At 51.8% G+C, this 12,137-nt stretch overlaps 1 protein-coding gene and 2 non-coding genes across 3 annotated transcripts in view; all 3 read left to right on the top strand.

The window, feature by feature from the left end:
• The first annotated feature begins 157 nt into the window (after window positions 1–157).
• Window positions 158–276, top strand: LOC149992567 (5S ribosomal RNA). Its single transcript, XR_016508411.1, has one exon. It is a non-coding gene; the product is annotated as a 5S ribosomal RNA (ribosomal RNA).
• Window positions 277–1,092: 816 nt separating this feature from the next.
• LOC149992566 (5S ribosomal RNA) lies at window positions 1,093–1,211 on the top strand. Its single transcript, XR_016508366.1, has one exon. It is a non-coding gene; the product is annotated as a 5S ribosomal RNA (ribosomal RNA).
• A 9,505-nt stretch (window positions 1,212–10,716) lies between these two features.
• The window catches only part of LOC149992565 (gamma-tubulin complex component 5), a 44,298-nt gene continuing 42,877 nt past the window's right edge, over window positions 10,717–12,137 (top strand). The window contains exon 1 of the mRNA XM_090263310.1: window positions 10,717–10,894. Within this exon, the coding sequence (XP_090119436.1) occupies window positions 10,749–10,894 (146 nt within the window). The 5' untranslated portion in view covers window positions 10,717–10,748. The remainder of the gene's footprint in view (window positions 10,895–12,137) is intronic.

Raw genomic sequence — 12,137 nt, 5'->3', positions numbered from 1 at the left:
GGTGGGGCAGGGGGCAGGTGGAGGGCTCAGCGGGGGTGGGGGCGGGACGGGGGTGTCGCAGCTCACAGAGAGGGGCGCGGCCCAGCCGCGCGCCCCAGGGGAGAGGGGCCTGGAGGCGAGGCACAGGCTCTTGAGGCCTCTGGAAGCCGCCTCCCGCGTCTACGGCCATACCACCCTGAACGCGCCCGATCTCGTCTGACCTCGGAAGCTAAGCAGGGTCGGGCCTGGTTAGTACTTGGATGGGAGACCGCCTGGGAATACCGGGTGCTGTAGGCTTTTTGGCCGCTTCGTCCTTTTGCCCGCAGCCGCCGGCTCGGCTGCTTTCCTCTTCCTGCTCCTTGCGGGACCCCGCCACCCCCACCCCCTGCCCAGGACGGTGACCAGCTCCTCCCGACTCGCCCCCCACCCCCAGCCCCCACCCCCCGCACCACCCTCCTGCCCCGGCGCCGCGGAGGCCACCGCCCGGGCCATAGGGGAATCCGCGCCGCCTCCGGGCACCTCTTGGTTAAGAGGTGCCGTGTCTCCCAGACTCGCTCGCGAGAGAGGAGGTCCCCAGTCGTCGTAGGGGGCCCGAGCCCCCGGGACAGAGAGAGGGAAGGCCCCCCCCGCCCACCGCCGACCCTCACCACGGCCCCCGGCCCCCAGACCACGGCCCCTGGCCCCGACCCAGAGGCCCTGTGAGGCCGGCCTCGGTAGCCGCAGCCCCGCGCCTTGGGGGCAGGGGCCGGGGAAGGCCGCCGCCGCCCCTGCCCCTTCCCCGCCGTCCCCGACCCCTCCCCGGCCGCCTACATGGTGGTGGCGGTGGTCGTGGTGCTGGTGGTGCTGGTGGGGGTGGTGGTGGTGGCGGTTGGGGTCTCTGTGCTCCCCATCGGGCAGGGCAGGCTCTTTCTTCAGCTAGGCAGGGAGGAAACGTCCCCTCCGGGGGAGGTGCCTTGGCCCTGCCCGCTGGAACCTGAGCAGGTGGGGCAGGGGGCAGGTGGAGGGCTCGGGGGCAGCGTCCCAGAGAGGGGCGCGGCCGGCCGGGCGCCGCCAGGGGAGAGGGGCCTGGAGGCGAGGCACAGGCTCTTGAGGCCTCTGGAAGCCGCCTCCCGCGTCTACGGCCATACCACCCTGAACGCGCCCGATCTCGTCTGATCTCGGAAGCTAAGCAGGGTCGGGCCTGGTTAGTACTTGGATGGGAGACCGCCTGGGAATACCGGGTGCTGTAGGCTTTTTGGAAGGCCTCTCCTTCGGCCCCCAGCCCACCCGTCACCCGCCCCCTGTCGCCGGGCCAGGGCGCTTTCATCTTCTTGCTCCAGGTGGAGCTCTCCAGACCCAGGAGGGGGACCCGCCCCTCTCCACTCCCCGTGGTCAGTGAAACTTATGACGGGGCCCATCTTTCTATCTCTCGTCCTAAGATCTCTTTTTTTTTTTTTTTTTTTTTTTTCCTTTTTGTCAGGGGTTTTACTCTTGGCTTCTCTACGTAGGCCTGCAAGGGCCACAAGGGCCTCCAAATTCAGAAGCAAGTGGACAAAATACTCGCAGGCCACGCATTTGGCGCTCTCCGTGAGAGCCTCGTTTTCAAGCACCTGTCATCAGCCGTTGTGTCCAGTTCTACGCTGAGTGCCACCTTTCTAAGCACATTGGTCCCAGTTCACTTGGCGCAATAGGTGCAGTGTCGCTTCAGTGAAGGGAACTTAAATAAATGAGGCGATGGAGCTACGAATGCGCTTCCCGGAGCTGTCAGGGGTGCGTTTGAAATACCTTAAGGAACAGGGTTATGGACACGGTGTCGTCACTCTGTCTTTGTTTGGGCCGCGCAGACCCGAAGGTTTTCCAGCAAGTTTTCTCCTCCTCGCTAGCTTCTAAAGGGTTTTTCTCGCGCCCCCACCGCCGACCCCCACCCCCACCCCGTTAGTAACGGCGGGAAAGTGACTTTACTGACTGGTAGGGAGTTTGGAAGCTCGTACGTGAAAATGACTCTGAGCGCAGTGCATTGTCAGTGCGTAGCCGCGTTGGGGTTCGGTCTTAACTGTGAGGCATCCTTTTCTCAGCAGTCCCCTGTGGAATATGTTTATCATCATAGCCCTAGAAATGACCCTCAAGACCACTACACACACCTCGGATCACAGAGTTGATATCTGAGAACATGAGGTCAGAAATTCATGCCACAAGTTTGAGGGGTTGCTACTTGCAGTGGCGAAGAATTAGTATAAATTGGAACATGCATAATAGAACAGAAATAAATAGAGAGACTACAAAAAGTAAAAAATGTCAAATCATTGTTAATTTTTAAAAACAATTTAAAATATTAAAAGGAAAGAAATTTATTCCCCCTGATACCGTAGTCATATAGATTTTATCCAGCAATGCCATGTCACCTGTTATGGGTCAGTTTTGAGCGTGACTACTAGATCAGAGTAGTCAAGGCGTTAGCCCCAGAGGTCAAGACCCGTCATTTATATCACCCCAGACCACACCAGAAGTGGTCATATCTACCGATGCCTGGGCCACAGGGTCAATGCCATGTAAGGCCTCGGCACTCAAGACCAAATCCAGTGAGTCCGCAGCAATGTGACCAAGCCACCCAAGACTGTGATGAACTGAGACCAGATCCTCCTGTGTGAAAGTAGTCTAATCCACTGGCCATCCCCTGTGGCCCATAAACTATCTGCAACCCCACAGTGAGCTGCACAGGGACAGAGCTTCATCACTGCTAACTGGCACTTCAGTAGCAGGCTTTACTATGGACATTGCATTTACGTTTACAATCCTCTGACCTGAGCTCTCACACTTGAGCATATCTTAAAGATGGCTCATGAGCACCGAGGGAGATCTTGCACAAACAGTTACTCAGTCAGGCATGAAGCATGCGAGGAAGGACTCCAGGTCCACCACACACACCGTGACTCTGCAAAACGTACTTCCCTTCTGAGCTTGTGTATCCACATTCAAGTAGCTAAAGCACCAAAGCTTTGACATTCTCAAAAATCCCAAAAGGGAGAAAAGAATAATAAGAGGGAGAAAGAATGAGGATGAGACCCTAGGCACTTCTCATGATCGATCACCCTGTACATAAGACCATGGGAAAGGACTCAGGTTTGACACTCACCAGGGGGAAAGGCAGAGGGGAGTCTGGTGGCCATACTTTTTCCTACCACAATTCCCTCTGCAGCTTTCCTGGAATAGCACAGTCAACGAGGGCCAAAGGGACTCCACCGTGTACCTCTCCTCTGTCTCTCCTGGGTGGCCTGCCTTCCCTGGCTGCCACAGACCACTCAGGAAGGAGTGTCAGCTCCATTAAAGGCCAGGCTCTTATGCCTGTGTCCCCACGGCCGTACCAACTTCTGCTCCTCTGCAAACCAGCAGCTCGCTTGTCCTGCTAAGGGCCAGAGAGGGACTCGTTTAGGCTCTCAGGCCTGCGATCACTGTCACCATGCTCCTATCTGCCGCTGCACCTGTCTGCACACAGGCTCCTGTCCCGTGCACTCACTGGCTCCACTCTTCCAGGCCTCCAGGTGTCCAAGTCTAATGTCCACGTCTGTTCTCACCTCCACGGGGGCAGCTGCGCCTCCTTAGAGACATGATGTCCTGGCTCCCCAGACACCAGACTCCTTAGGCTCTTACCGCCACCTCTCTGGGTGCTGGGTTCAGTCTCTATGGGTCCTTTCTGTCCCACCTGACTGTTGAATGCTGGAATGCTCAGGTCACCAGCCTGGCCTTTGAATCAACACTCTCCTTTTGAGTCAGCACAGTTCTAGGGTATTAAATGTCACCTCCGCGCTGTCTGTTGGGTCCGAGTCTGTCCCTAGCCCCATTCCCACAACCACACCACTAGTCAAGACTATCTACTTTCTTGGACAACCTCCCACTTGGCCTGTATTCTTCATGCAGTAGCCAATGTGACAGTCATAACAAAGGCTGGGAAATGCCTCTATTCTGTGAAACGCTTCCCCATGTGCTTGGAGTCAAGTCCACTCTCCCCTACGCAGCCCAGCAGGCTCTGCAGAGCTTCAGCCTCATTCTCAGCCCCTCCTACCTGCGCCCTTTTCTGGTTCTGCCTCACGGCAGCCACCACCTGCTGCTCTGGGGCTCTGTATGACCTTTGCCCCAGCGGGCCTCTCACCAACATCACACACAACTCCAAGGAGGAGTCCGTGAATGTGCTCACATGATTTCCAACTGGCTCTACACACTGGGGAAGCAAACACGCGACCGGTGCCTGTGCCCAATGCCGGCACATTGCAGACTCCCAGGAAGTGCCTGATGAGCGAACCCAAGTCACACCATAGGCACACATCAACTGGCTGCCGTGGACCACGTTCTTCCTTCAGATGTGGAGCTGGGTCTCCGGTTTACGCTGAGTTCTGGAGTCCTTACTCAGTCCTCGCCTGCTGGAACCTGGAGCCCACATCTCCCAGCAAAGACTTACAGACCTGCATGGACCCTGCCGGGACAGACTGAGAAAACATGGGTAGTCCCATCGTTAGACTGGGTGAGGCTGAAGGAAGGAATTTGCTGATTATCTAGGGCTGAGGTAGAGCACAAGAATTCTGTTGTTTTTTAAATTCTTCTTTTTGAAGATTTCATTTATGCATTAGAGAGAGGGAGTTATACAACCGAACCCACAACTCCGGCATGTGCCCTGACCAGGAACCGAACCAGTGACCTTTCGCTTTGTGGGATGAGCCTTACTCACTGAGCCACATAAACCAGGGCTCTTACTTTTCGCTTTAACATGTGAGTTTTACAAATGTAGGGCTCTGCCTCTGATTTGTTCTTAGGTACCTAGAATAGAGTGGACAATCAATATTTGTTGAAGAAATAAGTCTGTGTGCCCTGACTGATGCGGATCAGTTAGTTGGGCATCGCCCTCCAACCAGAAAGGTTGTGGGTTCGATTCCTGATCAAGGCATGTGCCTGATTTGCTGTTCCATCCAGGTCAGGGCACATATGAAAGGCAACGCATTGATGTTTCTCTCTCACATTAATGTTTCTCTCCCTCTCTTTCTCCCTCCCTTGAAAGACAGAAATCTGTGCCATTCTTTCTGCCTTGCTCTCCTCTCTGCCCTCTGCTCCCGCCCCACTTACGCAGGCAGAATTGGTTGTCCCTTCCTCCCCTGCTGTGGCATCTTTGACACATCCATTGTAGTATAACAATAGCTCCCTACTTTTTTTAGCTTTATTTGTATATAATTTACATGCCTTAAAATCCACCCATTGTGAATGTACAGGTCACCGGTTCTTAGTAAATATGCCGTTATGCAACAACAATTCAATTTCAGAACATTTTCTATTACCCTGAAGGACACTCCAACCAAGTCACAGCAGCCAGGGCTGTATGTTCAGCCTTAGCAGACACTGTCAGCTTTCCAAAGGGGCTGTGCCTTTCACACTCCTATCAGCAATATGGAACGTCCCATGTGTTCCTCATCCTACTAACACTTGGTGTTGTCTGTGTCAGTCAGTTTTATAGCTGATTAGTAGTATTGAATTATAGTTTTAGCTTGTATTTTCCAAAACACTTAGGGAATTTAGCAGTTTTTAATATACTTCCTAGCATTTCAATATCCTCTTTAAAAAATAATCAATTAATATTAGAGAAGGGGGGGAGATTGGTTTGTTGTTCTACTTTGTTTACACATTCACTGGTTGACTCTTAGTATGTGCCCTGAACAGGGATCAAACCTGCAAACTTGGCATATTGGGACGATGCTCTAACCAACTGAGCTACCTGGCCAGGCCCAATATCCTCTTTTGTGAAGTAATTGTTCAAGTGTTTTGTCCATTTCTGTGTCGGGTTGTCTGTCTTACCTATTCATTTGTAGGAGTTTTTATGTATTTTGGATATAAATATTGTGAGATGACGTAATGCAAACAATCTTCTCTGTGGCTCACCTTTTCTCTTAACAGAAATTCTTGATTTAATGTAGTCCAAATTATTACTTTGCCCCATTATGTTTGTTAATGCTTTTGTGTCCTGCTTTATAAAACCTTTGACTACCCCAAAGTTATGAAGGTGTTCTGTTTTATAATTTCCTAGAAATATTGCTTTAACATTTAACCTCTACCATCTATTTTGCATTGTTTCTTTGATACGGTTTGAGGTAGGGGTCAAGGGCAAACACCATAGACACCACCTACATGCATGGCATTTCAACTACAAGTTCAGCCTGAAGTCCGAAGCACTTGCTTTCCAGCATGTGGACTCACGTCATCTCTCAAGAATACACTGCTTCTTGCCCCAAAACACTGTGCCCCCCCGCCCCCGGCTGGAAAGGATTACCACACTGGACCACCTCCTCCAACCAAGTTCTGGTCACCAAACTGACAAAACCAAGAAGCTCTGAGCCGGCTGTTTGCGGGCTCTGACCTGCAGAGATGAAGGGCACGTCCCTGCCAGCAGGTTCATCCGGGGCCTCACTTCTTCGTTGATAAACGAGGCCTCATTACACAGCTTAAGCCCTCTTTCCCGTAGGAGGAAATGTCATCGTGAAGACAGAAAACCGAGAAAGATCTGGCTCGATGAATACGTCACCCTGGGTAGGGCGTCCAGAGAACAGGGACCACACCGGCGGGTCCTGGCTCACCCCCCTCTTCCTCGCACCTCAGCCTTGAGGACTAAGCCAGGGTTTCCTGCTTTCCAGGACCCTTGTCTGGGGACAAATGCGTGCCTCAGAAATGAGAAAAGTGTCAGCTTTTAGACGGAGCCCCCCGGCCCTGGCCTCTGCCCCAGTCCACAGACGCCAAGCAGGGAAATGGCAGCGCCACGCGGCTTGCCGGCGTTATCTGAGGGAGGCCGGGGGCCCTGCCACAGAGGCAAGAATCTATCGTGGCAACAACATTTGCAAAGTTAAACATAAAAAGACCCGGCCCAGGTTTCCTAGAAGCATCACCGCGCCTTTCCGGAGCGGGAGGCGCCTGGCCAACGGGTGCGCCTGACCAGCGAGGGCGCCACCCCGTAGCCCGGCCCAGGGCCGGAGGGAACGCGGTCGTTTGCCGGCCGGGGCTGGGCTGTGGGCTGCGTGAGTGCAGCTGTGGTGGTGGCAGTGCCAGAGGCCCAGTGATCGGGGACCTGGAAACCCTGAGCGGGGAGAGTTGCGGGCGCCCTCCTCTCCGCCGCTTTCCTCCGAGACTCCCTCTTCCCTGTAGGAGCCAGCCCTCCAACTGCGCATGCGTACGCCAGCCCCACCCCTACGTCACAGTGACCTCCCCTGTTGCTAAGCGACGGTGCGTCACAAATACCAGAGGACCTGGCTGCCCTCTTGTGATGGGCAGGCGCAGGCGCAGGCTGGGGGGGCTGTGTCTTTCAGTGGGTTCGTCAATGGATGGACAGCAGGAAGGAAAGATGGATAGGAGGAAGTCGGGAGGAAAAAAGTAAAGGAAAAAGAAATGAAGGAAGGCTGGCCAGATGGATGGAGGGAAAGAAGTCTGGGCTGGCCGGGCTGACCAGGCAAGATCAGAAGCTCAGGGAGGGTTACCCTCCCGATGTTGGCATGTGCCCTGACTGAGAAATGAACCAGCAACCTTTCAGCTGCTGGCTGGCGCTCAATCCACTGAGCCACACCAGTCAGAGATATTTATTTATTTTTACAGACAGTGGAAGGGAGGGAGAAAGAGAGGGAGAGGAACATTGATCTGTGAGGAAAACATCAATCAGTTGCCTTTTGCACGCCCCCAACCTGGGACCTGGCCTGCAACCCAGGCATGTGTCCTGGCTGGGAATCGAACCGGTGACCCTTTGGTTTGCAGACCAGCGCTCAATCCACTGAGACACTCTAGCCAGGGCTCATTTATTTTTTATAGAGAGGAAGGGAGAGAGAGAAAATCATTGATTTGTTGTTCCACTTATTTATGTATTCCTTAATTGATTCTTTTTGATTTTTTCATTGGTTGTTTCTTGTATACAACCTGACCAGGGATCAAACCCGTCAGCTTAAGGTATCAGGACGGTGCTCTAACCAGCTGAGTTACCCGTCCAGGGCTCCAAGGCCTGATTCTTTTAAAAGATTTTTAGAGAGAGGGGCAAGGAGGGTGAACGAGAGGGAGAGAAACATCAATGTGTGGTTGCCTCTCACACGCTCCCAACTGGGGACCTGGCTCACAACCCAGGCATGTGCCCTGACTGGGAATTAAACCGGTGCACATAGATGTTTCTCTCCCTCTCTTTCTTTTCTCTCTAAAAATAAATGAATAAAATCTTAAAAATAAAAGTGTATTGAGCCACGTGCTAGCAAGAAAAAAAGACCAAGTCCTGCGGCATGAAGTCTAAACCACCAGCAGCAGGACTAGGAGGGAAGGCAACACGTCAACCTTCATGGGGTTGATGAGCTTTTTCTTTCTTGCTTTTTAAAAAAATTGAATTTATTGGGGTAGCACTGGTTAATAAAATTACATAGGTTTCAGGTGTGCAATTCTATAATGTGTCATCTGTATATTGTATCCCATCACCACTTATCCTCCCTTTACCCTCTCCTGCCTCCCCCCACCTCACTTTCCCTCTGGTAATGGCCATACTGTTTTCTGTCAATGAAGTTTTATTTTCTTTATCCCTTCACATTTTTCACCTAGCTCCTATTTCAGCCCCTCTGACAGCTATGCATCTGTTTCTATTTATTTTGTTCATTAGACTTCACATACAAGAGGGGAGCCAAAAAACAAACAAACAAACAAACCCAAAACAGAACTATCTCCTGGAGGGCAGGCCCCTTGTAATACAGGCTTCCCTCACTGGGTGAGTATTCTAGGAACCCATCTGGATCAGTCTATCAGTTGGCGTAGTTGTGAGAGGCTGCATTCAGCTTCAGTGATTTTTTTTGAAGGGAGGGTGGAGCACAGGGGTCATGCCCATTTCATGATGGGTGATTTACAAGTGCATCTGCCCACACGGCGCTGAGCATTCAGCCGTTTTTGACCAAAAATGGCCTCACCCCATGCCCCACCCTCCTTATTCACCCAATCTCACCCAAGCGACTTTTATTTTCCCCCCATGAAAACAAATCCTCAAAGGGAAATGCGTTGCTGAAGTGGAAGAGGTGAAACAAGAAACGGCAGAAGCACTAAAAGGCATCTAAATCAACAAGTTCAAAAATTGTTTTGACCAGTGGAAAAAAAACCTCAATAGGTGTATTGCATCAAACGGAGAGTACTTTGGAGGTGACTGAAGTTGAAACATGTTAAAATAAATACACAATTTTTTATAAATAAACTCGTTTTTGGGGGGTTCCCCGTCGTATAACTTAAGTCATATTGTGTCTGTCTTTCTCTGACTGGCCTATTTCACTCAGCATAATACTGTCCAGGTCCATCCATGCTGTTGCAAAAGGTAAGATTTCCTTCTTTTTAACAGCTGAATAGTCTTCCATTGTGTGAATATACCACAACTGTTCTATCCACTCATCTACTGATGGCACTTGGGCTGCTTCCAAATCTTAGCTAATGTAAACAATGCTGTAATGAACACAGGGGTGCATATATTCTTTCAAATTAATGTTTCAGGCATCTTCAGATAAATTCCAGAACTGGAATTACTGGGTCACAAGGCAGTTCCATCTTTTATTTTTTGAGGTATCTCCATACTGCTTTCCACAGTGGCTGCTCCAGTCTGCATTCCCACCAACAGTGCATAAGGGTTCCCCTTTCTCCACGTCCTCGCCAGCACTTATTGGTTGTGAATTTGATGGTAACCGTTCTGACAGGTGTGAGGTGGTATCTCATTGTGGTTTTAATTTGCATTTCTCTGATGATTAGTGACGTTGAGTATGTTTTCGTGTCTATTAGCCATCTGACGGGCTTTTTCTGTATGTCAAGTACAAGTACTGGAAAGAAAGTTCTAAGTTGTTTTGAAAGAACCTACATTGGCTACAGAGAAGGGGGAAGGTGAAGCAGGGCTGTTTTGTGATAGCACAATCTGAAGGAAGAAGTATTTACTACTTTTGATTGGTTGAAGACAAGGGATGCGGTGGCCCTTCTAGGGGTGCTGATTCAGGAAGGTGAGCAGTGATTGGTCAGCTGGCCCACAGCTATTATTACCTGGTCAGTCATCCCTGTCTCTCACTACCCAGCTGCTGTAATTTAATTTAGAACGTTACATCACTGCGGCAATGCAATGTAACAAACCACGCGAAAACCCATAATAACCCTAAAAGAAAAAATAAAGACGTCTATGTAACAGGTTTCGGAATGGTTATGAGCAATATTTAACAGGAACAGGTTAGAGGTACAATGTGAATTACGAACAAAGAGACAGCTTTGGCCGCGGGGGTTTAGCAAGTCCTCGGGCCACTGGAAGCCCCGAGCCGGGGCTGTGCCGATGTCTGCTGCAGCGAGGGCCAGGAAGCGTGGTCCGAGCAGACTGGCAGGGGGCAACTGAGAGAGCATTAGAGGTCACCTCCTCAAGGACAAACCAGCTTCGAGAAGGATGGACAACGGCCGGGCTATGGTACCTGAAAAGGCAGGTGCAAAGAGAAAGACTGAATGACAACTAACCGACTGCTCTCAAAACATGAGAAGTTAAAAACACCAACTAGGTTTTAATCGGATGAAGAAAAACGTCTAACTCTCCGAGTTTGCCCCTGAATTTATCCAGGGAAGACTGGCTAAATACTGCAGCCACTAGCCAGGGCCCTCTCTCGCCTGAGCGCGGGAGGAGCACGAACTCTCGCGAGAGCAGCCTCAGCTCTTCCGTACGGGCAGCGCGGTGGCGGCGCGTACTCTCGCGAGAGCGGGCGCTGAGCGGCGGTGACGCGGGGCCCAGGAGGCGGAGAAACATGGCGCGGCCCGGGCCGTCCTGGAGCCGGCTAGACCGGCAGCAGGAGCGCGACGTGCGCGAGCTTGTGCGCCATGTGGCGGGCCTCCGGGAAGAGGCGGACCCCAACTTCCAGCTCTGCCTGAACTTCGCCTGGTCCAACTTCAGGTGTGGGGCGCAGCGCTGGGCGGGGCCCGGGAGCGGTCAGAAGGGGTCGGCAGGGCGTTCGCGGCCGCGCCAGGTGCCCTGGTGCCTGCCGGGCTTGGCGGCCGGTGACACGCGCCTGCGGAGCTGGGCTGGGGGCCGTGCGCGTCTGAGTCTGCCCTGCGGCCAGCCCCGCCGCCCCGAGCGCCCTACAGAACGCAGCGCGCACTTTTGAACGGATGGGTCCGTGGGGTTTGGGGCAAAGTAATGGTCGCGCCCGCCTTAAAACGGTGTTCCCAGGGCGCTCTGTCCCTGCTCCGTTCGCCCCGGACCGCTCACTCCCCGGTCCCCTTTTCCTTCCCCCGAGGGATGAGCAGGACACTTGGGTGGCCTCTGTGTCACGGACTGCCGCCTCCCGGGCGCTCCGGCCCCGGAGGTCAGTCCCTCGCGGGCGGGAAGGAGGGGGCGTGGAGGGGTCTTGGTCTGTGTGCTGCGTGTCTCACCCCGACACCGGAACTGCCTGCCGCGCCCTAAGGAGCCGCCTCATACGACCTCGAATACAGTTTCGAGATTCGTGTGGTTTAGGTACTTAGGTGAAGTCAGGGCTCCTGTTTTTTATTTATGGGCGATGTGAATTACACAGTACTGTTACCGTCGTGACCTGCTAGTCGGCGTTAATACTCCACCTGTTTAATGTCAGTAGAGATCTTGAGTACTAAACAGTGTTCCAAAACCAGAAATCTGGAGTTTCATCCTTAACGATCATACATAAAGTGCCTACTTGGTTTGCAATGAGACTAGCCATGAAGTCAAAGCCGGCCAAGTTTCTGAAATGATAAACACCATTCTTAAATGGTAACTATTACAATGTGTGAAGAAGTCAAATAAAACAATGCTTTTTCTACAGATTGAATGAATTATTTTTTCTTTTTTAAAATTTTATTTTTTAATTGACTTCATTGAGGTGACATTGGTTAATAAAATCATATAGGTTTCAGGGGTGCAGGGCCATAACACATCATCTGTATATTGTACCATGTGCTCCCCACCCCAAGTCAAGTCTCCTTCTGTCACCATTTGTCCCCCTGTATCCTCTTCTGCCTCCACTCTTTTTATTTTTCAATTACAGTTGACTTTCAATATTACTTTATATTGCTTTCAAGTGTACAGCAGAGTGGTTAAGTATTCATATAATTTAAGAAGTGATCTTCCCATGAGTTTAGTACCCACCTGGCACCACGCACAGTTATTACAATATTATTGACTG

The sequence above is a fragment of the Furipterus horrens genome, unplaced genomic scaffold, assembly GCF_987537825.1.
Source record: "Furipterus horrens unplaced genomic scaffold, mFurHor1.1.pri manual_scaffold_15, whole genome shotgun sequence".
Classification (NCBI taxonomy): domain Eukaryota; kingdom Metazoa; phylum Chordata; class Mammalia; order Chiroptera; family Furipteridae; genus Furipterus; species Furipterus horrens.
The sequence above is the reverse complement of the archived record's forward strand: the minus strand, read 5'-3'. Positions and strand labels throughout refer to the sequence as shown.